At 44.0% G+C, this 27,305-nt stretch overlaps 1 protein-coding gene across 1 annotated transcript; it reads right to left on the bottom strand.

Annotated features, from left to right (window-relative positions):
• Window positions 1-307: 307 nt before the first annotated feature.
• On the bottom strand, window positions 308-27,290 carry LOC310994308 (NACHT, LRR and PYD domains-containing protein 3-like; the record flags this gene model as incomplete). Its single annotated transcript, XM_083982950.1, has 14 exons — window positions 308-648; window positions 1,873-2,014; window positions 2,104-2,217; window positions 4,347-4,621; window positions 4,812-5,026; window positions 5,259-5,311; window positions 6,240-6,736; window positions 9,199-9,284; window positions 11,280-11,453; window positions 14,793-14,969; window positions 17,054-17,227; window positions 18,950-19,123; window positions 19,575-21,477; window positions 27,188-27,290. 14 exons carry the CDS (start codon window positions 27,288-27,290, stop codon window positions 308-310), a joined length of 4,428 nt encoding a protein of 1,475 aa, XP_083839076.1.
• Window positions 27,291-27,305: the final 15 nt, after the last annotated feature.

Below are 27,305 nucleotides of genomic sequence, written 5' to 3'. Positions count from 1 at the left end.
CGGGGTGGTGGAAGAGATGTGTTCTTTTGGGAGAGAAGTGGGTTTATGAAAGCAGGTTCCTGTGGTGATGTCAACACAGGAGCAGAGTCAAAATCTGGTAATTTGCGGTGTGCAGCCTCATGAGCTACTCTAGCTTAAACAAAGAGCCCAAACGAAAAACTCAGCCACTTTCAAACTCCAGATTTTCAGGCAAGATTCCACTGAGGTTCAACACCAATATACATGTTTCAACAAGGAAAAAAGTGATTTCCGGGCGATAACTCCTTTAAGACAATTGTGTGAGACACAAACACAGGAGAGACTGTTTCTACCTCAGCTTCAGCTGTGTTGACAGGCAGCGATCCACCTCACACAGAACTCTGATCAGATCTGAACAAGCTGGTTCTCCTTTTTTTAGTACGGTGTCGATCAACTCTCGAACTTTGTATGTCCTGTTTGCTATCACAGTAACAGATTCCTTTTCACCTTCAGTTACCACTCCAAGCTCCAGGAGTTTATCCAGCAGCTCATGGAGAACTGGTTCAGTCACCCTCTTGATGAACTCAGTCCGAGCAGACCTCAGCCTCTTTTCCTCTGAGACTCTTGGAGTTGGAGCTGAGACACTTGGAGAAGGAGCTGAGACACCTGGAGTTGGTTCTGGATGAGGACCTGGAAGATGAACAAGAAAGATACTTGTGTTCAAAAAGCACATCTGTACAGAGCCCCAGATATGACATGCGGGAAAATACGAACAAAATACTAATTCGTTCCCACAAAATACTAATTTGTGGCCACGAAATAGATATAATGTGCGCACGAAATACTAATGTACTCCTGGACAGCTGGGTGAGCTGACAAACTTCGTAGCCAATCATACTACCGCTTACTACACGGCGTTCTGTTGTGCAATGTGTGGTCGTAAACGCATGTCGGAGCTGCAGCCCTGCACATGCATCAGGAGGACACTTTTCAAGTAGAGCTCAGTACTGAGCGAGGAATGTTGAGCATAAAGCCAGAGTTCTGCGTGGCACGAAGGTGTCTCGTTTAACCTGGCTAGATCCTCTCGCTAACTTATTCTGCAGACCTGATCCGGGCCCAATTCTGTTCAGTTTCAGCTTGAAATCGACTAAAAAAGTCAGCCTAAAATAAAACTCTACTATCCCTTTCCATTGTGTGACAGCGTGACTGTTCCTGTTTGAGAAGGTGCGCTCGATTTGCTTGCACAGCTGTCCAGGAATAATATACTATTATGTTTTAGTATTTTGTGGGAACAAATTAGTATTTCGTGGCCACAAATTAGTATTTTGTGGGAACGAATTAGTATTGTGTGGGAACAAATTAATATTTCGTGGCCACAAATTAGTATTTCGTGGGAACAAATGAGTATTTCGTGGCCACAAATTAGTATTTCGTGGGAACGAATTAGTATTATGTGGGAACAAATTAATATTTCGTGGCCACAAATTAGTATATCGTGGGAACGAATTAGTATTTTGTGGCCACAAATTATTATTATTTTTCCCACATGTCATATCTGGGGCTCCGTACTCTCTCAACTATTGTATCAATTAAAGGCAAAAAGCCCCAAAAATATACTTAAAGAAAAAAAGGAAAAGTTTCTGAGCAACACCTGAAGGAGAACAGGTACGACTGATTCAGGACCTGATGGAGGACTGAGCACAAATATTTATAGTCCTTATTTTATGGAAGGTCCTTTCAGCTCTTTCATGAATCTCCTTGGTCCTACCCTGAACAGTTTCCCACTAGTTTGACACTCACTTGTCAACAAGAATGGATCCCAGAATAAAAGCAGACAGAAGATGATCTGAGGCCCAATAAGAACAGAGACACCACTCATCAGTCTGACCTACATCAGGCGGATGAAGACTTTACCTGGCAGAGAAACACGACACTCCCACACAGCTGTCTCTGTTTCATCTCGAACCTCTACATTGGTTTTTTTAGTGGTTGAGAGCAGGATGATCTGAAACGTCGGGTGGTAATTTGGTCCATAGTCCAGGTCAAAGTCTTTTTTCTGAAAAGCAGCAGCACCTGTGTCAGTGTGTCTACGTAGGTGAGTGACAGCGGTTTGAGGAATCATCAGCTTTAGTCTGAAACACTCACCTTAGGCTGGACTATGTCGGCATGTGGACAGTGAACTGTGTACGTTTTATTTTTGACGAGTGTGCTTTCTGAAGGCATCTTGATGAACACACAGTCATCGTGCTTCGCCTTCACCTGGAAAACCAGCATTTCATTAGAGTTGAGCCTGAACAAACAGATTGGTTCTACTGGCCTGGACCTACAGGACAGAGAGAGTCCTTTCTGAGCTCACACTGATCTTTGACCTTCCTGTTCCTGTTTGTGTAAGACTTGCTGAATTGGTGTCAAGGCGACACTGAAACATGGTGTCCATGAAACAAAGTGGATGTGTTAGTTCACAACATCAGGTCTGTTAGTAGGGGTGGGGGAAATTTCCGATTCTTAGATGCATTGCGATTCGGACATGGACGATTCTGAATCGATTCACAAACGTCCAAATTTCGATTATTTAAATCTGTTAAACAATGTAATACAGACGGTTCAAAAACGCAGAACTAAGAAGCGCGATACACGTCATCTCCGAGACACTATGGGGAGCACCAGGAGCTGACATGCTGCACAGAGTAAACAAACATGGCTGACCGCAGTAGTGACAGTGATAGTGATATATTGGGGCCCGATGGGACAGCCCCAGTTCTATCGGGGGTTCTATCATATCGATGAAATGTTGCGCCGATAGAAAAAAAAGAAGTGTGACAATGACAAAAGCACACGCTGGTGTGATTAGAGTAGTACATAAACATCATCCCAGAACACACCTCCATTCTGACCACTTCTCCAGCCTCAGGTGGCTCAGGGTGGAGGAGAGAGTTTCTCAACTCAAGCTCTGTTTAGTTTATAAAATAAAAAATAACCTGGCACCAAAGTATTTAGTAAACTACTTCTCCAAAGTCAGTGACACACACAATTACTCCACCAGGGGGAGCTCCACTAGGCTCTGCCGATTCAAAAGCTGTATCGGAAAGTTTTCTTTCCTTTACTCAGCAGCTTTCTTGTGGAATGGCCTCCCTTTAAACCTTAAAACTGTTAGCTCCTCCTACTTTCTTTTTATGTCCTCAATAAAAAATTGTTAGCCAACCGATAAATTAAATCAAAAGAGCCATGAAGCACTAGATTATTGTATATTGTTTGTTTGTGTGTCTGTTTTATGTTTTGTTGATTCTGTTTGGGACCTAATCTCTTGTTTTATCTATTTCATCTTGTTCTATCTCTTCAATGTTGTAGTCTATGTGCCTTAGTGTCTCCCTCCCATGTTTTAAGTCCATGTGTTGTGTGTTTGTCTTCCTTGTTTTAAATCCATGTGTACTGTCTACCATCAAATAGGACCACAATGGAAATAAGCCTTTGGGCTTTATTGTGTTTTTAATCCTTTTGAACACTTGTCTAATGTTGTTCAATAAAGTTTTCAATCAATCAATCAATCAAAAGACTTTGGCTCAACTCACATTTCAGTGAAGTCCCTCCCCCACTCTCTCTCCAGCGTCACCGGAGTTGTGTGTGTCCACAGCTATGTTGGTTTATGTGACTGGAGGGGACGAATGAACGACATGTTTTTTTGGCATGCATTGTTTCTCAATAAATTAGAAAAACCTTTCCTATCATTCCCCTTTTCCATGCATGGTTGAAGGAGATTGGCTCGCATCCACGCTCCACTCCCTCCTGCGCCGCCGGGTGTGTGGACACAACCACCGCATCAACTCGCCACCCGCATCTATTTAAACTCTGTCACTTTGCTTTGTTATTTTGCCCTGATGAAGACTTCCAGGTGTTTCCCATACATTCATTTAATCGTGGCAGCCCGCCACGATTAAATTACGTCTGCCACAAATAGATTTTTCAGCTTTTGGTTCGACCGTAATATTGCTCCGTTCGCGTGCATGCATGAGAGTCGTACGGTCCAATCGCAACCCAACCCCCTCTCCATCGGAGATGGAGAGGGGGTTGGGTTGCGATCACCTCGCCTCTGACCTCCCTTCATGGGGACTGCGCTGCATAACTGGCACATACTGTCAGTCCTCCAGTGTAACTTTTTGCTGTGAAATATGAGTTGACAATATAAGGAGCTAATAAATAAAAAAAAATACACATAAAATACCCTAAAATGCACATAAATTAAAGATGCATCAATAATCGTTTTATAATCGAATCGTAATCGAAATTGTAATCGAATCGTGAGGTGCCCAAAGATTCCCCCCCTATCTGTTAGTGATGAGTTTGGAAAGTGAAGCAAAGTGAAGCTGTAACACTTCAGTCTGTAGCCTTACCTCATCCAGAGGGACGTTATATGGCAGCAGATGCACATTGAGGTATTGCTCCTGTGCCGTGAGGTTTGGTTGGTGGAAAAGCAGAATCTGGCTGCGAACTGATTTCATGTTGTTCCACACCCTCCATATAAGATCCAGAATCCAGACCAGACCAAAGGCAGAAAGATGAGGAACTGCGACGATTACATGAGTGTCTGTGATCTCCAGTGGTTCGATGAAGCTCATTCCATCATCAGTGATGTGGGCGACAGACAGCAGACCGTCATAGAGCAGAGCTGTGAAAACACAGAGACAACAACCTCGTTACAACAGCAGTAATCATTTCAGTCAATGCTGTCCAAATCGGGAAATGAAATTTTCCATTATATTTATGTAATAGATGTACACGTCAATTAGATGGTCACACAACATAAGTTATATCATTAGTTCCCATCATTACTCTAACAAACACAATCACTTGCTCACCATCCTTTGTTTCACAATGTGGGAGGTGGAGCTGGCGGACGGCATCCTCAGGACACTGGATATTGAACAGCGGTCCTGCAGCCATCCTGCCAACTGAGTGGAGGCGGCTCTCATCCCATTGGACAGTCCTGTAGAGCAGCTCCGCCTCCTGAGCCATAACAAACACCAGTCCAGTTGAAGAACACTGGAACTGGCCTGGACCAGGACACCTGAACCTGTGGGACACAGAAGGATGAGTGACCACCTCAGCCCTGAGAGGAAAAAGGTTCAACACTGGCAAAAACATTGTGTTCCTCCTGACTCAGCTGACTGAGAGCTGATCCAACTGATGTTCCCACAGACAGTCGACTATGCAGAGACACATCTGCTGTGGCTCAGGAGAAGTTGTGAAGGAAGAGGAGGGTCCTTTGGCAAAAACTGTGTTGAGTGAGTTTATTGCATGTTTACCTGTATGAGACTTGTGTAGATTTAGTTTTCAGTTCAGGTTTGAAACTTGACTGCTGCAATTAAGAGAGAAACAGTGTAAGCTGGTTTGTTACAATTAAAAATATATTGTGTTGAGTGAAGCTAACGGATTTGTTCCTCAGTCCTGAATGACCTGAGGCACAGTGGAGAGAGTCTTAGGGGATTGACAGGGTGACACAGGGATTTGATGTCATTGTAATAATTTACTGACTGCATCTGAGAAGCAGCAGGTTCTGCAGAGAAATGATAAATGTTTTGTGAAATAACCATGACTATAATTTAAAGTCAGTCTACTGAGTGTGTTGAGGACTTGGAGAAGGCTTACAACCATGTGCCCCTGGACACTCGGTGGGGGGTCCTCCAGGACTATGAGATAACACGCTTGTTGCTACAAGCCATTCGGTCCATGTACAACCAACGAGTGAGATGTATCTGGATTCTCAGAAGAAAACCAAACATGTTTGCTGTGTAAGTTGGACTTAACCAAGGTTGTCCCTTGTCCCCGATATTGTTCATGATATTCATGGGAAGGATTTCAAGGCTTAGCTGAGAGGAGGAAAACAGGGATGAGAATCCAAATCTGAGGCTTTGGTTCTCAGCAAGAAAACACTGCTCTGGTTTGGGGGTGAGTTGCTTCCCCAAGTGAAGGAGTTGAGGTAGGGTCTTGTGCATGGGTGGAGGTAGGATGTAGTGGGAGATCAACTGACAGATCATTACATCTGGAACCCTCTACTTGACCTGCTGTCACTGAGACCAGGCCCCAGATAAGTGGAAGAACATGGATAGAATAGATTATTTTTCTTATGCTGACTAAAACCACTAAACTATCTAAACTATGAGTTGTTTCTACACTGAAGATCTCATTGTTGTTACCAGCACAGGAGATATTCTCTGAATATTTTTTCCCCTCTGTTGAGCCCTGAAGTCTGTCTGGAAAATCAGGATACAATGTTTTTCTCTCACCTTCAGCTTTGTATTGTCCTTAAGCTTCAAGCTGTCTTCATCAAACCTCTTCAGGTTTGAGTCATCCTCAGAGACCTTCACCTTTGAGGCATCCTCAGGGGTCTTCAGCTTGAACTCATCCTCAGATTCCTTCAGCTTTGAGTCATGCTCAGATTCCTTCAGCTTTGAGTCATCCTCAGAGGCCTTCAGCTTTGTGTTGTCCTCAGAGACCTTCGGCTTTGAGTCGTCCTCAGAGGCCTTCAGCTTTGAGTCATCCTCAGAGACCTTCAGAATTGAGTCATCCTCAGAGACCTTCACCTTTGTGGCATCCTCAGGGGCCTTCAGCTTGGACTCATCCTCAGATTCCTTCACCTTTAAGTCATCCTCAGAGGTCTTCAGCTTTGAGTTGTCCTCAGACCCCTTTAGCTCTTCGTTGTCCTCAGAGACCTTCGGCTTTGAGTCGTCCTCAGAGGCCGTTGGCTTTGTGTCATCCCCAAAAATCTTCAACTTTGAATCACCTGTTGAAAGAGAAGAAACAAGGAACATCTCAGAATTCAGTGTTTGCTAGTCTTCTCTTTATCATATGCAAGTCAGAAATAAACTCCACCTGACCATGTGGTTCATGCTGCTGTCTGTCAATAGTTCAATACAGATGCTGCAGAGGCGTGTCAGCCACATCAGCCCCACAACATCCAGAGACTTGAGTTACTCAGGGCGGATCTCATCCGCCTTGCCACTGAGGAGCTTCTGGACTACCTCAGTCACTTCAGCTTGGGTAATGGATGAATCAACCTCTGAGTCCTCAGCCTCTGCTTCCTCTATGGAAGGCATGTCAGTGGGATTGAGGAGATCCTGGAAGTATTCCTTCCACCGCCTGACAATATCCCCAGTCGAGGTCAACAGCTCCCCTCCTCCACTGTAAACAGTGTAGGTGGGGCACTGCTTCCCCCTCCTGAGGTGTCAGATGGTTTTCCAGAATTTCCGCGAGGCCGACCGGTAGTCCTCCTCCATGGCCTCCCCGAACTTTTCCCAGACCCGAGTTTTTGCTTCCGCGACCACTTGGGCTGCTGTCCGCTTGGCCTGCAGGTACCTGTCGGCTGCCTCGGGAGTCCTCCGAGCAAGCCAGGCTCGGTAGGACTCCTTCTTCAGCTTGACGGCATCACTTACTTCTGGTGTCCACCACCGGGGTCTGGGATTGCCGTCGCGACAAGCACTGGAGACCTTATGGCCACAGCTCCGGATGGCCGCGTCAACAATGGAAGTGGAGAACATGGTCCATTCGGACTCAATGTCTCCAGCCTCCCTTGGAATCCAGTCAAAGCTATCCCGGAGGTGGGTGTTGAAGACCTCCATGACAGGGGATTCTGCCAGACGTTCCCAGCAGACCCTCATGATACGCTTGGGTCTGCCAAGTCTGACCAGCTTCCTCCCCTGCCAGTGGATCCAACTCACCACCAGGTGGTGATCAGTTGACAGCTCAGCCCCTCTCTTCACCCGAGTGTCCAAGACATATGGCTGGAGATCAGATGACACGACTACAAAGTCGATCATTGACCTCCGGCCTAGTTTGTCCTGGTGCCATGTGCACTGATAGACACCCTTATGCTCGAACATGGTGTTCGTTATGGACAAACTGTGGCTAGCACAGAAGTCCAATAACAAAACACCACTCGGGTTCAGATCGGGGAGGCCGTTCCTCCCAATCACACCTCTCCAGGTAACACTGTCGCTTCCCACGTGAGTGTTGAAGTCCCCCAGCAGAACGATGGAGTCCCCGGTTGGAGCACTTTCCAGCACCCCTCCCAGGGCCTCCAGGAAGGCCGGGTACTCTGCACTGCTGTTCAGCCCGTAGGCCGAGACAACAGTGAGAGACCTATCCCCGACCCGAAGGCGCAGGGAAGCGACTCTCTCGTTAAGCGGGGAGAACTTCAACACAGCCCAGGCTGTGCATGGAGGTGAGCCTGACTATCTCTAGCCGGTACCACTCAACCTCTCGCACGAGCTCGGGCTCTCCCCCCGGCCAGCGAGGTGACTTTCCATGTCCCTAAAAGCAACAAATGTCCAACAACAACAAATGTCCTTTGTTTCATTTGTTGTATTCAAGCCAAAAAATAAACTTTAAAAAACAATATGCAATTCATAAAACTATTGGAGGTGAAATGAGCCCAGATTCATTTCACAGTTAGACTGATGAGGAGGAGACAGAGGTTCAGTACTCACAGGTTTTGTTTCTGGAAGCTTTAATCACCTTGCCCCAGCCGATCCTTTAGGAACAAACACAACAGAGTCAGAGGGAAATAATGAGGTTTTGTTTGAGTTTGTTTTATTAAACCAAACTGTGATGATCCAGGATCAGACTCACCCAGCTGAGTTTTAACTGATCCTGATCTGTTAGTTAGTGACATTTGGGATCAACCAGAGCTTTAAGTCTCATCAACCAGGTTACCATAGTGTCACCATGTTTACTAATGATCTGATCTGGACCAGGTGGCATTTAAAGGATCAGATTAAAGAAAATACAGAAGATGGTTCTTAATCAATCGCTACGTTTGACTTTTACTTGAGTAATATTATTTACCAGTCAATCTACTTTACCCTCACCTATGGTCATGAACTCTGGGTTATGACTGAAAGAACAAGACCTCAGATACAGAGTTCATGACCATGTCCTGGAGGAGGCCCTGAGGAAGACCCAGGACACGCTGGAGTGACTATGGTAAATGGTAAATGGACTTGCACTTATATAGCGCTTTTCTAGTCTCTTGGACCACTCAAAGCGCTTTACACTGTTGGTCACATTCACCCTTTCACACACATTCATACAGCGCTTGGCAGCGCAGAAATCTAACCATTCACACACATTCGTACACCCAATGGACACATCGGGGGGCAAGTGTGGGTTCACTGTCTTGCCCAAGGACACTTCGACATGTTGCGAATCGAACCACCGACCTTCCGGTTAGTGGACAACCCGCTCTACCTCCTGAGCCACAGCCGCCCGTCACTATGTCACTTGGTTGGCCTGGGAACTCCTTGGGATCCTCCCTGAAGAGCTGGACAAAGTGTCTGGGGAGAGGGAAGTCTGGGCGTCCCTGCTCAGACTGCTGCCCCCGCGCCCCGGCCCCGGATAAGCGGAAGAAGATGGATGGATGGAATATTATACTAAAGTACAAATACTCTTACTTGAGTGAATTTATAGCTACTACGCCAACCTCTGCCTACCTCAGTTACTGTCAGCTTGAGTGTCAACAACAAAACATACTAGCCTCAGCCATTAGCTCATTATCACTTGCTAGCACTGTCATGACACACTACAGCAGTGCTAGCAGTTAGCTGACTAGTAAAAGCAACACTTTAAACTCATTGATAACATCAGTAACAGGAAGCTAGCTAAGAATAGCACGTCTACTGTACCTGTCACTGATGAAACCAGATGTGTAAAAATATGTGCACATAACAGAGGACCTCTCCTGGACCAACAACATCACAACACTGGCCAATGAAACCCAGCAGCCCTGGTACTCATCATGTGTTCATTCTACTGAGGAGACACTGAGAACACTCTGACCTGCTGCATCACTGTGTGGTTTGGAAACTGAACCACCTCCAACTGAAAAACCCTGCAGTGCAGGAAGAAAGGTCATTGGTGCCTCACTCCTGGACATCTACAAGACCTGCCAACATGAGAGAATGACAACAGAGATGAGAGCAGCATGGACTGATCCATCCCTCTACTGACCTCACAGTCTCCAGTCTACAGTCTAGACTCTCCACAAGAGCACAAAGATCCTTCAGGTCTGAATCCTGCAGGTTGTTGTTCTGACTCAGGTCCAGTTCTCTCAGGTGGGAGGGGTTGGACTTCAGAGCTGAGCCCAGAGAAGAACAGCTGATCTTTGACAAACTGCAGAGCTCCAATCTGAATACAGAATAAAATAAGTGTCTCTGAACCTTTTTTCACATTAAAACTCTTAAGTCAGTGAACACAACATCACATCACTGGACTGTACAATCAACACACACACACACACACACACACACACACACACACACACACACACACACACACACACACACACACACACACACACACACACACACACACACACACACACACACACACACACACACACACACACACACACACACACACACACACCTGAAGTGACCTGATTATTAATTATTCATGACTATGTAGTGAAATGATCTGAAAGTGAAGGGTCATTGTCAGTGTGAGAGAAGAACAAGTGAAAACATTAAAACACTATTTCAAACGTCCTTCATTCATGACATCAAAGTCAATGATTCAAGTTCTGAGTGAAGATCAATCAGGTTCAGTTGTGTAAGATCTACAACAGTAAAGCCAGGTTCAGATTTTTTTGTCTTTCACGATGGTCTTGTCAGACTAAACGATCACAGTGGCATAAATTCTTGCCGTGTCTTGGTCGGGAGACTGGCAATACTACAAGTATCACCCTGACCAATTATTGTTCAAGACCAATCACGACCCTGCATGAGTTCATATGCCATCGGGGAGGCGTCACAGCAAACTGTCAATCATGGATACTGTAGCGCTGTGTGTGATAGCTGTCTTTTGCTCAGAAACGAAAATTAAAAGGAAGAAAAAATGATGGTGGAGCCATTCCCGGGTCTGGTGAAAAGGACAGTCTGACTGTTCTTCACAACGTGGGGGATATTAACAGATGTGTAAACCTCAACATTTACTTACATTGCACACATGAAGCACATGTTCACTGGGTGTAAACAATATGTCAGAGCTCTGTCATCCTATTGGTCGAGATCAAGGTTCACGTCGTAGGAGATGTCAGACTAGGCGAGGAAATAAAAAAAATTCTAACATGATAGACTTTCTGTCGGGGCGTCGTACAGCGTCGTAGACGCAAAATCGCTGGTCATCAATTATGTCACACTACACGTCAGTTTGTCGTTCCCGACGCTCATAATCGGGCACGATGCCAGAAATGTGTCAGCCAAGACGAAATCACGTCAAAATCGTCCTGAAATTGTGTCGTCTGAAACCGGCTTAACAGTCAGTGAACTGACCTCAGAGTCTCCAGTCTACAGTCTGGACTCTCCAGAAAACCACTCAAAACATTCAGGTCTGAATCCTTCAGGTCGTTTCCACTCAGGTCCAGGTGTCTCAGGTGGGAGGGGTTGGACTTCAGAGCTGAGCCCAGAGAAGAACAGCTGATCTCTGACAACCTGCAGTCCATCAGTCTGAATAAAGAATAAAAGAAGATTGAATGATTGATGATTGATCAGATGTGTCGTGGATCATCATCATGTGGCCTTCTACACATCATCCACATGACACACACACACAGTACAGTTAAAACAGTTTGGCAAGTCACATAATTACATTATAGTCACCAGCTGCGTTTGGTAGGAGGACATATGCATTCAGTAGTCAAATAGTCCTTGATCCTAGCTTTAAAATCTCCCCTACTTGGGATGTAATCCAATTTAAGATGACTCTGTAATTTATACCAGGACAAGGGTGCAAATGCTTTAAAGGCACTTTCACCAAAGACAGTCCGCGTACGAGGAATGGCATACATTATCAATCTATCGAGCCGAAGACTACAGCTTTTGGTGAAAATAAAGAGAAAATAAATAAGCCTGACGAGCCTCAGGAGACTCGCCGAGGCTCTGCCCAAACAGGCTGGAAAAGCGCCAATTGCAGCAGTAGAAGAAGACATGTGATCCTCTTCCCGAGGCAGTCGACCAGGGACACGGTGATCAACACAGATAAAGTAAAGAGAGGATCTGAGTAGGACAAAAATGCTGTCTGTCTATAGTTGGACTGAGGCACGTGCACACATAGGGCCCAAAGGGTGCTTGAGCCCCTGCCCTTTTTGCCTCGTATTAAAAAGTAAAAAAAGTGCCCTTTTTAAAATGTTTTTTCTTTTTTTCAATAAATGCATTCCTGTTGTGCATGAGGATGTAAACAACCGTGCTGTGAAAATGCCACGGTTATCTACCATACGCATTTCCTTGTAATATACACGGTATTGTGTATGTACGTTGGTGTGTGTGTTGTCCGCTGCTGCTCCGCTCTGTCTCTCACTGGGGGGCGGGGCTGCCCCGCGGCGCGCGCTCCCTCACATGCACGTCCAGAGAGAGAGAGAGAGAGAAGTAGAAGCTGCTGCCTCATTGATAACTCTGTGTGTGCCGCACGTATGAGACGTGACAGTGGAGAGACTTGTGTCGAATCTTGTGAGTTATAAATCCACCAACATAACTTCCTTGTCGGTTCTGACAAGTCGCCGTCCACTTATTCAACGAGCTCAGTGGGGGCTAAGCGCCCATTTGTGTTTGTTTAGCTAACTGCTTGTTAAGAGTTAAGCCCCACCCCGTCCTGAATGTAGTGAACAACAACAGCAACAGGAGGAATCACTCACTCAGCTTGATTTCACTGTCTATTTGAATTTGTTTCCAGATATTGAGTTACTGGTAATTGTGACTTTGCTGTTGTAAATATTGTTGCTGTTCTGACATATGCACAGTAGCAGTCACAGTAGTCATTTCTTGGTTGTGTGTGTGTAGCCTGTAGGCTTAAGGCCCCCACATACTCGGGCGTACATGTGTCCGCGGACTCCGCGTACGCATACTCGGTGTCACACAATAGACTACTCAGCCGGAAATCTTCACATCGACCTGTTTTTAATGTGACACCGTACGCCCGACTATGAAAGCTCAAACGTCCGCGGACAGTGCGCACGGAGTCTGTGCTGCTCACAGTATGCCGGAGTATGTGGGGGCCTTCTATTTTGCACTTGCACTCACATGATTTTTTTCCCCTGCAATGTTAATGTGCCCCCAATACCATATAGCCTTAGCCTACCAGTTCAGAAGTCATGACTCTGTTTCGGGAAGTTGGGAAATTGGTCCAGCGTGTTGACTGCAGTCCTGAAGGCGTGCAGGCTTTCTCTACCGACTAAATAGTGACTGTAATTCATTTTATTTTTTTTATTTTGATATTAACTCATTGAGTGCCGCGCTCCTTTCCAAAGTTTTAGTCAAGTGTACCGGCAATTTAGACCATTTTTGACTTTTTATGTAGAGCCACAGTGTATTCTATATTATTGCCACCAACACATACTGTGGCTCAATTGAAAGGTTTACCTTAATGCTTCAAGTGGCCACAAACCGTTTGTTTCTACGTGCCTCTGTTCCTGAGAAAAGTCAAGCTAAACATGGCTGGGTTTCACCAAAATCCCTCCTTTTTTTCTAGAAAAGGAGATAGAGCGTCTTTTATGAAAGGTGCGCTGTTTGTGTCTGTCGCTCTTCTGACACTCGCATTTCTGGATCAAAGGGCTCGTATAAGATAAATATATACAACAGTTGTTGTTCTATTCACAAAACCACCATCGGGGGCGGGGGGGGCGCCACTAAACAACAATAACACAGAGGCACCGTGCCGTGTCACAGCTTCTCCCCGCGGAGCGTGAGGGTCAGTCGGCCACCGCGGCTCGGGAAGACCGGTCCCGCCGGTGGTCGCGGTCCTTCTGTGGTTCGGGTCGGTGATGCCGGTCTGCTTTGGTCCAGAGACCATCAGATTTTACCGCGGGAGGACTTTGGGGAGGACACGGTGTTGCTCCAGATGAAGACCGGGCGGACTGTCGGCTGAGAGCTTCCTGGTTCAGCTCCGAGCAGCTCGAGCAGCTGGAGCAGCAGCGCGGGTGAGAGCAGAGCAGCTGCGCTGCATCTGCATGCATAACTCCGTTTGCAGAAGCCGAGTTATGATAAAAACTTCCAGATCATGAGCTGTCATGTGACTTTGATCGTCATCTATTTCAGTTCTCCTCGACTCGTAGAGTCCCCAAATTTACATATAATGTGTATTAAAGTGTCTATTTTCATAATTTAAAAAAAAAGCAAAAAACGTAAAATTACGTTTTCGGCACTCAACGCATGGGAACGAAAAACGAGAAATTACGTGGTTGGCACTCAATGAGTTAAGGCCTGAAAAAATTGTACATACTGCCCTTTTCTGATGTTGAGCCCCTGCCCCTCTATAGTCATGTGCACGTCCCTGGTTGGACCAAAAGAAGAAAGTTTTCAGGCCAGTGAAATGTAAAGTAGTCTATATGAGCTCAATGTCAGGTTCACACTGGCCTTCCCTGCAACGCTGCACTTTAAATGTACAGGGAGAAACATGAGCTTCAGCTCTGCAGCAGCAGCAGCAGAGAAGTTCTTCGAGAGCAGAGACACAAGGAAACTGTGGCCTCAAGTGAACGGAGTAAAGTGAGCCATTGATTTCACTCTGGGACCATGTGTCAAACCATTTAAACACTTTTTACTAGTACATGATACAGGCAGGCAATGATCTGGAACAACAGATATCTTATTATATCTGTTTTTTTCTTTCTCTTTATGTTTTCTAGTTAAATAATGTGTGTCAGATGAGTTAAATTTATTTCATTAACGGGTGTAGTAGTTGCCTTCTTTCGTCCTTCATTCATGACATCAATGTCAATGTTTCAAGTTCTGAGTGAAGATCAATCAGGTTCAGTTGTGTGGGTCAAAGATCTAAGATCTACAACAGTAACAGACCTCAGAGTCTCCAGTCTACAGTCTGGACTCTCCAGAAAACCACTCAGATCCTTCACTCCTGAATCCTGCAGCTTGTTGTTGGAGCTCAGGTCCAGGAGTCTCAGGTGGGAGGGGTTGGACTTCAGAGCTGAGACCAGAGAAGAACAGCTGATCTCTGACAAACTGGAGTTCTCCAATCTGAATAAAGAATAAAAGAAGCAGATTGAATGATTGATGATTGATCAGATGTGTCATGGATCATCATCATGTGGCCTTCTACACATCATCCACATGATCTTCACAGATTCATCAGCTGCTGCTGACCTCAGCTCAGTCTGTCAATATACAATTAATATCTGTTTGTTGGACTAAACACTGACTACAACACACACACACACACACACACACACTGTCATGTTCTAGTGAACTTAGTCGTATTGCTTTTTCTCCCCCTACTGGTGTTTAAGAGTAGCTCGTTAGTTCATGTTTAATTCCAGCCTTTGTTCGCCGACTCGCCAGGTTGACTGTCCCCAACTAATGCAGACTGGTGCAGACTAGACCCGACTGTCTAGTCTGCACCAGTCCCCGTGGGTAAAATCGGGCAGAAAATTGCGTAGTGTGTCCCCAGCATTTGCAAAAAAAACTAAAAACAAAAAACAAAAACGGAATCGATAAGCGGAATCGTTAAGCAGACACGCACACGATTCCAAGAATTGATCCAAGTTGGAACCGGTTCCGAAAAGGAACCGGTTTTTGATGCCCGTCCCTACGGGTGTGTGCCACACAACACACAACACCACCAAGTCCGCACACCTATGTAGGCTACAACCCAGACATTTGCGTTTTCACCCTTTACATGGGGATGCAACGGCGGAGCGTTTTTAAGATTTCCACTCTGGAGGGTGGTTTCACTTTTTTGTGTTTTCAAGACCCCAAAACGTCGTCGCCGTCTAAACTAAAGGCACATGCCATGAAATATTTTGCTGTTTTCATCCATGAGCATTGTCGTGTAAACAGGGCCTGAGAGCAGAGAAGAACACAGACGTCACCATGACGACCATCAGGATAATATCAGCCTCATGTCTGCAGCTCAGTGTCAACACAACTTTCAGAGTCTGACCTCAGAGTCTCCAGTCTCCAGTCTGGACTCAACAGAAAACCACTCAGATCCTTCACTCCTGAATCCTGCAGCTTGTTGTTGCTCAGGTCCAGGTGTCTCAGGTAGGAAGGGTTGGACTTCAGAGCTGAGACCAGAGAAGAACAGCTGATCTCTGACAACCTGCAGCTCTTCAATCTGAATAAAGAATAAAAGAAGAAGATAGAGTTATTGTTGTTTTTTTTGTTGGGGGGGGGGGTTCTTTACAGTGTCTCTGAACCTTTTTCAGTTCTTTCAACTCAGTGAACACAACATCACATCAGTCTGTGTGGACTTAACAATCAACATGTTTATTGTTGTTTTCACACAAAATTCAAACATTTAAAAATGTTTAAGCTCAACAAAGATTCTGTTTGTTAATTGTATTTTCACACAAAGGTGAACAGCTGCTATGATGCAGATTGTTCTGTTTCTTTGTAAATAAAGATTTACAACAGAAATTCGATTTCATAAAGTGTTCGTTCTGTTAAGCTGCTCTGAGATAGGTCGTTCACTTTTCGTACTAAACGTTTAAAAAAAGAAACAAAATTCATTCATTTACTTAATGAAACAAAAGAAACTGAAGAGAGGTTAAAATAAACTGTAAAAAATAATTAATGATCAACACAGTGAAGTGTGTTGTAAATGAGCTGACACATGTAAAATGCTTCAGTTTGTGTAACTCTATCAGCTGTTTTTTTTTACTAAATGACTAAATGTTTCTGCTGAAGACGACGTGTCAGTGTTGTAGTGATTTGGTGAATTGTGTTAGTGTATTCTTGTGTTTTATACGTTTATGTTCATGTGTAGTTTACAGTGTGTGAGTTGGAGCATTAAATGAACTGTTTCAGCAGCTGTGTGTTAGAAAAAGTGTTAAAACCAGTTGATAGTGATGATAAGAAGCTCTTCTTGTGCATCACACACACGCATGCATGCATGCGCGCACGCACACACGCACACACACACACACACACACACACACACACACACACACACACACACACACACACACACACACACACACACACACACACACACACACACACACACACACACACACACACACACACACACACACACACACACACACGGTTCAGTTGTGGGTCAAATATATAAGATCTACAACAGTAACAGTCAGTGAACTGACCTCAGAGTCTCCAGTCTACAGTCTGGACTCTCCAGAAAACCACTCAGATCCTTCACTCCTGAATCCTGCAGGTCGTTCCAGCCCAGGTCCAGTTCTCTCAGGTGGGAGGGGTTGGACTTCAGAGCTGAGCCCAGAGAAGAACAGCTGATCTCTGACAAACTGCAGCCCTGCAATCTGAATAAAGAATAAAAGAAGAAGAGTTTTTTTTGTACAGTGTCTCTGAACCTTTTTTCAGTTCTGTAGCCACATTTCCAAAACTCTTAAGTCAGTGAACACAACATCACATCAGTCTGTGTGGACTGAACAATCAACATGTTTCTTTTGACACAAAATTCAAACATTTAAAAAAATATGTAAGCTTAACAAAGACCAAACAACAGATTTTAACAGCTCCTTTCACTATTTGTCAGAACAGAAAACCTCTTGTTGTAAACTAAAGCTGAAGTGAACAGCAGTTCACACTGTGACTGAAACACACTGATGAGTTTGTCTTTTCATTGTTGTTGACAAACAGCTGACTGAAGTTGTGTAAACAGATCAATCAGCTGCTTCCATCCAGGAAACAACCTCAGGTGGTGAGACTCTTTAGTCACATGACCAATAGGGAGATGGAGGAGAGAGAAAAAAAAAGTGTGATGTGGATCAGAACGTGTGGTCCAGTACAGAAGAGCTGCACATTAACAGAGACTTTGTTTTTTCTTAATTGTATTTTCACACAAAGGTGAACAGCTGCTATGATGCAGATTGTTATGTTTCTCTGTAAATAAAGTTTTTACAGCTATTACAGACATTCAGTCACTTCCTGTCTGTTTGTATTACTGTCTGTATTATGTTTCATAATAGTCAGGGGGCCAAAACTGATATTGTAACTTATGTGGACACCTCAGGGTACAAGCTGACAACCTATCCAGCGTCAATAATTGACCCCTCAACATATATTCTAGCCAGGTTGTCAGCGTAGGAAATTATTTTTTTGTTCATTTCATGACTGTTTTCTAAAGGTGGTAAAATCGGATTCCCCCCCCCCAAAGTGCTTCCTTATTCTTTGAACCTCCTCCTGTAATTTTGAGCAAATTTGCAGTATAATCCAATTCATATGCAAACATGATCTTTAGAAAACAATAATCAATATAGCAAAGGAGTACTGCACTATAGGGGGCAATGTTTTGTCAGCACAGCTGTCGAATAAGGCAACAGTGAAGATGATCACAGCAGGTGTCAACAGTCTCAACAGGGTAATGCATTTCAGATAATATATTTTATTTGTCTAATTGTCTACAAATAAAACCATCTACTGCTACTTCTACCACCAAATGTTGTCAGAAAAAGGTAGGCAACGCTTTTCCCCAACTAACTAAACTTAAAAGCTAAGCTAATGTACTTTCATACATAGCCTACTACAAAGGTGAATGAGTGCGTACTGGGGATATATATTGACAATTTATTTTATGCACAGCCTACTCTAGAGTCTGCTAGTTGAAGCAGAAGTAAGCGATCCGGTCGTTTTGGCTAACTTCTTGTCAGCCGATGGAGTTAGCAGTCCTCGCCCTCGTCATGGATCTATTGGTCCTCGTCCCTACGTCACCACATTCACGCGCATCCTTTGGCTGCACCATGCCGTTCTCTCTCCTCATTGGATAAAGGTTGTAGGATACAAGGAACGTTTTCTCCTCGGCTTACAGCAGAGCAGAGTGACTGACAGACCCGTGTTTCAGACCAAACACTCTATAAAAGTGATCATAATCATCAGCACACTGACCTCTGAGTGACCTCTGGCCTTCACCTTCTACCAGCTGTAGTAACATGGAGTCACAATCAGTCGATGCTTCAAACTGAACTTCACACATTTGAACTGAACACAGACAAAAGTCCAACAGGTCCAGTCAGTGAACTCACCTCAGAGTCTCCAGTCTACAGTTTGGACTCTCCAGTCCAGCACACAGAACCTTCACTGATGAGTCACTCAGGTCGTTCCAGCTCAGGTCCAGTTGTGTCAGGTGGGAGGGGTTGGACTTCAGAGCTGAGGCCACAACTTCACAGTGACTCTCTGAGAGTTCACAACCAACAAGTCTGTGAAGAGACAAAATATCAAATGTGTCAGAATGAAATGAGATGAAAGCTGCAGTAAAAACACAGTTGATGCATCTGATGACAGGACGTGATGATGTGATGAACATCTGAACTTCAGCTTATCTTCTCTGACTGAGTTTGACAGGAAACTCTGAGACCTTCACTGGTTTAATCTGGATCTGTGTTTTAGATGAAGATTCATCAGGTTTGAATAAAACCAAAGAGTGAAAATAAAAAACTAAGTGTTTTTGTTGAATAAATCAATCAATCACAACAAGCTGAAGATCCACATGTTGGAGCTCACAGCTTTTCACCTTAAAAAATAAAACACAACTCATTTGGAAATGTTTCAAAGTCAAACTGAGAATAATGAAAATCAGTGAAAACGGTGTTTATCTGAACCCTAATTAAACCACTGATCAATAATTATATTGATCATGTCTGGACTCACTCAGCCTTCCTGCAGTTCCTCACAGCTGGGATCAGTCTCAGTCGTCCCTGATCTGATGTCTTGTACTTCCCCAGGTCCAAATCGTCCAGAACCTGCTCTGACATCTGCAACATGTAGGCCAGAGCTGAACACTGGATCTCAGAGAGTTTCTTCTCTGATCTGTTCTCTGACTCCAAGAACTGTTGGATCTCCTGGTGAACTGACTGGTCCTTCATCTCCGTCAGACAGTGGAAGATGTTGATGCTTCTGTCAGGAGAGATTTCATCACTCTTCATCTCCTTCAGGTTGTTGATGACTCTTTGGGTGGTTTCTGGACTGTTGTCAGTCTGACCCAGCAGACCTCCTAACAGCCTCTGGTTGGACTCCAGAGAGAGGCCATGAAGGAAGCGAACAAACAGGTCCAGGTGACTGTTTCTACTGCAGAGGGATTTCTGGATGGCTCTCTGCAGGAAGACATCCAGGGGTGGAAGACTGCTCACATTGAGTCCAAAAAACTTGGTAATCTTTTTAAAGACAGACTTTGGGTTTAAGTCTCTCTCTTCATACTCTTCTCCCAGGAAGTTCTTGAGGACCTGTGTGTTGCTGTTTGTGAAACAGTGGAACATGTAGACTGCAGCCAGAAACTCCTGAACACTCAGATGAACAAAGCAGTAGACTGTTTTCTGGAAGATCACACTCTCTCTTTTGAAGATCTCAGTACAGAGCCCTGAGTTCACCAAGGCCTCTGTGACATCCAGACCACACTGCTCCAGGTCTTCTTGGTAGAACATGATGTTTCCTTCCTCCAGCTGTTCAAACGCCAGCCTCCCCAGCTTCAGAAGAACTTCCCTGTCGGCCTTTGTTAGCATCTGTGAACTTGTCTGAAGTCCTTTACCATACTTGTTCTTCTTCCTCTTTGTCTGGACCAGCAGGAAGTGTGAGAACAAGTCCGTCGTGGTCTTGGGCAGATCTTCTCTCTGGTCTGTGGTCAACATGTGCTCCAGAACTGTAGCACTGATCCAGCAGAAGACTGGGACTTGACACATGATGTGGAGAGTCCTGGACGTCTTGATGTGTGAGATGATTCTTCTGGACAGATCTTCATCACTGGACCTCCTCCTGAAGTACTCCTCCATCTGGGCGTCAGTGAAGCCTCGGACCTCTGTTACCCTGTCGACACATGTAGGAGGGATCTGATTGGCTGCTGCAGGTCTGGAGGTGATCCAGACCAGAGCCGAGGGAAGCAGATTCCCCTGGATGAGGTTTGTTAGCAGCACGTTGACTGATGACGTCTGTGTGACATCAGACACAACCTCCCTGTTATTGAAGTCCAGTGACAGTCGGCTTTCATCCAGGCCGTCAAAGATGAAGAGAAGTTTACAGACAGCCAGCTGCTCTGCTGTGACCTTCTGTAATGTTGGATGGAAAACATGGAGCAGCCCGAGAAGACTCAACCGCTGATCTCTGATCAGGTTCAGCTCCCTGAAGGAAAGCAGAACCAGCAGACTTACATCTTGGTTCTCCAAGCCCTCGCCCCAGTCCAGAGTGAACTTCTGCACCGAGAAGGTTTTTCCAACGCCAGCGACGCCGTTGGTCAGAACCACTCTGATGGGTCTCTGTTGGACAGGTGATACCGTAGAGACTTCCTCTCTCTGTTGGACAGGTAAGTCTTTAAAGATGTCATTGCACTTGATTGGAGTGTCATGGAGGGTCTTCTTGGACGTTGTCTCCAGCTGTCTCACCTCATGTTGGGTATTAACCTCTTCACTCTGTCCCTCTGTGATGTAGAGCTCAGTGTAGACCCTGTTAAGGAGGGTTCCACTTCCTGTTCCACTTCCTGTTGCCTCAGTTCCTTCAGTCACTCGTTCACATCTGCTCCTCAGACTGATCTTATGTTGATCTAAAACCTCCTGCAGACCACGATCTGCTGAGAGAGAAGAGACAGAGTCAGACTGAAGACAGAGAGTCTGACAATCTGATCAAGTTATTTAAGAGAGAAAATTAGAAACAGTGAAAGTCATCACTCATAGTTGATCTTTTATTTTTTAATTTCTCAAGTTTTGGGAGCAGAATTGAGAACATCAGAGACACACAAATGTAGCGTCTTGGATGAGATATGAAATGTCTTTAACAATCTACAACTAAGTCCAGTTGACCTAGATCCAACTTTGTCAGAGTATGTTAATGTTAGGCTCATTGGTAAAAACAGCACAGGAACAGCTTCTTCAGAAGAATTTGTTTACTTTTTTAATGTCCACTCCAGAACAAGACAAACAGTGCTGTGGTGGCACGACCATCACACTGCACCTTATCAGTCCACCCAGTCCAATGAAAACACTAAGGACAAACTACAGAGTAGAAAGTAGTTCCTAATTTTCACAACAACATACTGAATATTTTTAAAGGTACAGAAATCTAAAGCAACTGCCCGTAAAATCCTCCTAATATGTCACAGAGACTCAGGAACAGTGATGGGAATAACGGCTTTAAAATAAACGGCGTTACTAACGGCGTTATCTTTTTCAGTAACGAGTAATCTAACTAATTACTATTTCCACCGTTACAACGCCGTTACCGTTACCGACAATTAAATGAGGCGCGTTACAAACTACTCAGTGAAGCCGTTGTCCTCCGACTTGGCTCATCTCAGACACAGAAGCTGCTAAACTGTTTTTTTTTTTTCCTCCTCTCCTTTGGTGAAGGGAGGGGGGAGGAGGGAGGGACGAGACAACCGCATAAATGATGATGATTGGTTGAGGCAGAGTAAGGTTTCATGCTAAGCCAATCAGAGGCAGTGTTCAGTTTGTACACAAACCACACACGCACGCAGTTTAGCCTCACACACACAGATTAGCAGAGGGAAGCTGCCGAGATCGGAGGGAAAGTGGAAACAGACACTACTTTAATCTCCCTGAGGTAAAAGACAAGAACATGTGAGGTGTAGCTACATTATGTCCCGGAGCGAAGTGTTTGTCCTGAGCTTCTGCTCACCTGACTCTGTGCAGCTTCTTCATTAAATCCAAACAGTCCGACACAGCGACGCACTGCTCCTCTTTGACTCTAAAGTCTCTGTAGCTCATCAGCTGGAACTCTTCCAGAGCAGCTACAGCAGCGTTGTGACCTCAACCATGGTTGGTGAGAGCAGAAATGTTGTTGTTGTAGTGAAAATGGGCGGGCTCGTGAAGACGCGAATTTACACAAAGTCAAAACGAGCGATAAATCGCATTTCTCGCGTATCTCGCGTTTGGTCGCGCGTTTAAACTCGAGCGAAAAAAAAGCGATGAAAAGGACGAAGACGCGAAGGTCCCGTCGCCAAAAAAAAATCGGGTGTATTGCGTCGCAAAAAAAAAAAAGTCGCGTCTACCGCGTCTCGCGCCTAATCGCGTCTTTGCGTTACGGCCTTTTACACCGCGGACGTAACGAATAAACGGTGACGGTGTGAACGAACAACATAGAACAGGACCAGACGTGGCGTTGTTTCCTCTTTTCACCTACAGCTCCACTCTCCCTTACTTACACTAACTACTGTTATTGTTGAGGCCAGAGAATTGTGGGATTTGTAGTTTTTGACCAATCGTGTGCTCTTTCTTTTTGTGATTTTTCCGGTTCACACATGTTTGTTTTTTTTAGGGGCAAATGCGAGTGAAATGCTCGCCCATGGTGGGCATAAGAAAATGTAAGACCTGTCTAAAATTATTTAAGACTTGAACACAATAATTCAACAAATTTAAGACATTTTAAGACCTAAAATTTAGATTTTCACATTTTAGACTTTTTAAGACCCCGCGCGCATACCCTGTTATTTCATATAAAAGTTTAAGTGCATACATATTTTATGATGCTGTGTATTATATATTTAAGACCATCTTAGAATTTTCTAATAAATTTAATACTTTTTAAGGCCTTAATTTTAGATACATGAATTGAAGACTTTTTAAGGATCCGCAGATACCCTGTTGTGCGCTCGCAGCAGGACAGATAATAAGATGGATAATCGGTAAAGTTAATAATTTCACTTAATGTGGCCATGAATAAATTAATTTCGATGTTTCGCCTGTTATTAAACGCAAATCTTGAATAGGTCTCCGCTGTTTTCACATTTAAAAAGGTCTTTGTTGTCTTTGTACAGAGACAATATGAGATTTGCTTGTAGCCACAGCACTTAAAAAACCCACTGTAACCTATTTTCATAGGCACACCAGCCTCGCTTTCAATAAAACACACACTCGCATTCCATTATTGCGATCAGTGAAATATATGAAAACAATAAAATACAATTTAAAAATGAGAGAAAAAAAATCCAAATTCTTCGACATATTTAAACTTAAAAAAAAGAAAGAAAAAGTAACGCAATAGTTACTTTCCCTGGTAACTAGTTACTATTATAGTGAAGTAGTGGAGTTACTAACTCAGTTACTTTTTGGGAGAAGTAATTAGTAACTATAACTAATTACTTTTTAAAAGTAACGTTCCCAACACTGCTCAGGAATAATGTTCATATAACATGATAAACTCACCAACAACAATAGTACAGCCAGAGTATTCGCATTAAAAATCTTTTTTTGCAGACTGCAAATCATGTTTATGTTTTGAATTTACGTGTTTACATGTTGCGCCACCTAGCCCTCTCTCCCAGTCATGGCGGCGTCAGTGGCGTTTCAGCCTCCGGTCTGGTCCACTGAGCTGCCGCTACGGCTGGGAGAAAAAAACGAGAGGGGTCTGGCTGCAGACCTCCACCGTCAGGCTGCTTCCGGTGCAGGCTCCACGCTCAGGCTGCCTCCACTGTGGGGAGCATACATCAGTCTGACTGCCCATAAGTCCGACGGCTCATTTCTCCGACTACCCATTCTAAAGTGTTAAGGTTAGGTTTAGAGTAAGGTTAAGGGTTAGGGCTACTTAAGTCGGAGAAATGGGAGGTCGGACTAATGGACGCAAAAATAAAGAAATGTATGGTCGGAGAAATGGCTAGTCGGACGGACGTCATGCGCCCCTCCACTGTCAGGACAGGAAAAAACAAACTTTTTTGCGTCCTCAAAAGGAGTCCGGTATTTTCGTCATTTGCATTTGATTCCACCATGACATCAACACGGATTGCGTTACCGTTTTAGTAGCCGCCTTTATCAATAGGATACATCTATTTATTGTATTATTTATTAAATTACCGACTGAATGTTTATATGTGGGTGAACTGTTGTAATTTTTTTAATTAGTTACTAACAGTGGTTAGCAGCTGACGCTTAGGTTATTTGTTGTCTAAATGAAGATGGAATAAGGATTTAATGTTTTGCTATAGTTTAGTCCAATCCGGGAGGAATAACTGGTGGAGGCTGCACGATGCGTGTGGGCTAGTTCTGAAGTCATCCTGCCGTTTAAGTTCAAAACACGTAGCCTATTTCTGACCGACAAGGGTATGTGAATGGGAAATGGAGGCTATATATTTGAATAAAAGGCAACAGAATTACATTTTGTTATTTTGTGTGTTTTCAGTACCTATTTAATCAACACCTGATACCCTAATAATGTATTTTCATTATGCCAGGTATGTCCTGTCTGGGTCCGGTGAATTGAATGAATTCATGAATATGTCCGGTTGTTTTTCACGGGACCGTTAACTTAAACTAGCTACTACTACATAGGCTACTGTGGTACCGGATTTATTTTTTATTTTTTTATATTCCATGGCTTTGTGAGTTAGCTCCCCTGGTAGAGTCACCACATCGACTGCAGATGTTACAGGGGTTCGAGTCCAACCTGTTCTGAGCGTATCTTTCTTTTTCTTTTCTTTTTTTTTCAGTCCGACTCCGGTATATTTTATTTTATTTTAATTTATTTTTGTACTATTAATAAGTATAGCCTATCATATAAAAGACTCAAGTGGAATCATGCAATAGACAAAATAATGTGGAGCAATGAAAACTATCAAGTTAATTATGTTAATTATGCTGGTTGATGGTTTCAAATAACTACTCTTGCCCTCTACGTGTGCGGAGATTAGCCTACTTATGCAGGCTATAAGCCTTTGAGCAGATCAGCGTTGTGTTTTTAAATACATTTTTCATATTAAATCAGATCTTATTTAGGTAGGCCTACTGTTAAACTATTTAATGGTAAATATGAGAGGTGTTTTTTGTTTGTTTGTTTTTTGACAAAGACTGGAACTGAGGTTAAAAGTTAAAGTTAAATATTAAATATTTTTCTATGAACTTGTCGCTAAATGTGAACAGAGTTTAGGCCTATACCCCATTTTGACAGTTAATGTAATCAGAGACGTTCTATTTTGTAATGCAATAATGTTGCTGACAGACTCACGTTAATTGTTGTTTAATTAAATATAATCAACGACAAAGCCGTTTCCTCCAAAAATGTCTACATGATTTTATTTTGAAGTTTCTTGCGTGCACTTCCTGTCTGACAGTGGAGGCAGCCTGAGCGTGGAGCCTGCACCGGAAGCAGCCTGACGGTGGAGGTCTGCAGCCAGACACTCTTGAAAAAAACAGATCGCTGTGTTTTGAATTTGACTGCAGTAACCGTTTTTGGCCACATTCTTACATATTGTACCTTTAACCCTCAGATCCTGTTGGCACATGTTATGGACCATCAGATTTTTAATTTGGCTATCAATTTGACTGTGATCATGTTATAATGTTCATAGGTTGCAGAGAGGTGGCTTTTGCAAGGTATATCATGCTCCTAAAAGATCTCCTGTCTGCACCTTATAATTCTCTGTTTATCGCGTTGGGACCTCATCTCCTGATAGGGACAAAAAATGTCCCCATAGAGTTCCATTAAAACCCCCCCCCCCACACACATTTTCACCTGGGGGTTATTTTGTCACAGAAAAATATTTTTTATATTTTCATGGTTTAATTCACATCAGGGGAAGTCAAAATATAGGTTTCTGGGCGACTTTTGAAATATCACTTCATATTAACGGCTTTGCAAACAGACAGGTAGTGATTTTGGTCAAAACTCGCCCAAGCGACTCATGTCACCAGAGTTTCCCTGGGTCACGGCAGGTTCACACCGGCCGCCAAAGCGCCGCGCCAGGAGAATCACGCGCGCGAGAAATAAGTGTCTGGTGTGAACATTAACAAATTAAAACCAAGCCAACGCGTTGCGGCCACAGGCCTTCATCAGGGCAGCCCCCTACCTGTTCCTGATATGATTGCAGGCCCCTGTTTTTCTACTCATAATTCATGGCATAAGTGCCCCTTTTGTGACCGGCCAGCAAAGAACAGGACCGAGCAACCTCTCTTTCTGTAGCTCTTCGCTCTGTTCCTTGGCCCAACTACACTCAATGGGGGGGGGGGGGGGGGGGGGGGGCACACTCACATCTAAATCTGGGTTATATGTTGGAAGTTCATTAAGAGTAACAGGAGTTCAAATAAAGGGCAGTCAAATGTTAGAATGATATCTCAGTAAGAGTTAAACATAGATTATATAATAAATGAAATACACACTTTTGATTATAATGGAGGGCCTACTACACATTCTATGTTCTTCTTCACTATATAAGCCTTCATACACAAATTTTTACACTATACTACATGTGGATCGACTGTATTTTTCTGAATGACTTTCTTCCTGTCTGTCCACTCTGCTAAAATGCTGGATGTTAGTTGCAGGTCTCTTACCTTGTAGCTGTAGGCTAATGACTGGAGGACGGATCATCTTTGGATGGATTACAGATCCTGGAGTCTCTCCTGTGTTCCCCTCCTCCTCTGCACAATCATTCATCTTCTGTACTTCAGT

The sequence above is a fragment of the Trachurus trachurus genome (genome assembly GCF_905171665.1).
Source record: "Trachurus trachurus genome assembly, chromosome: 12".
In the NCBI taxonomy this organism is placed as follows: domain Eukaryota; kingdom Metazoa; phylum Chordata; class Actinopteri; order Carangiformes; family Carangidae; genus Trachurus; species Trachurus trachurus.
Note: the sequence above shows the minus strand (reverse complement) of the source record. Positions and strands in the feature narration are given on the sequence as shown.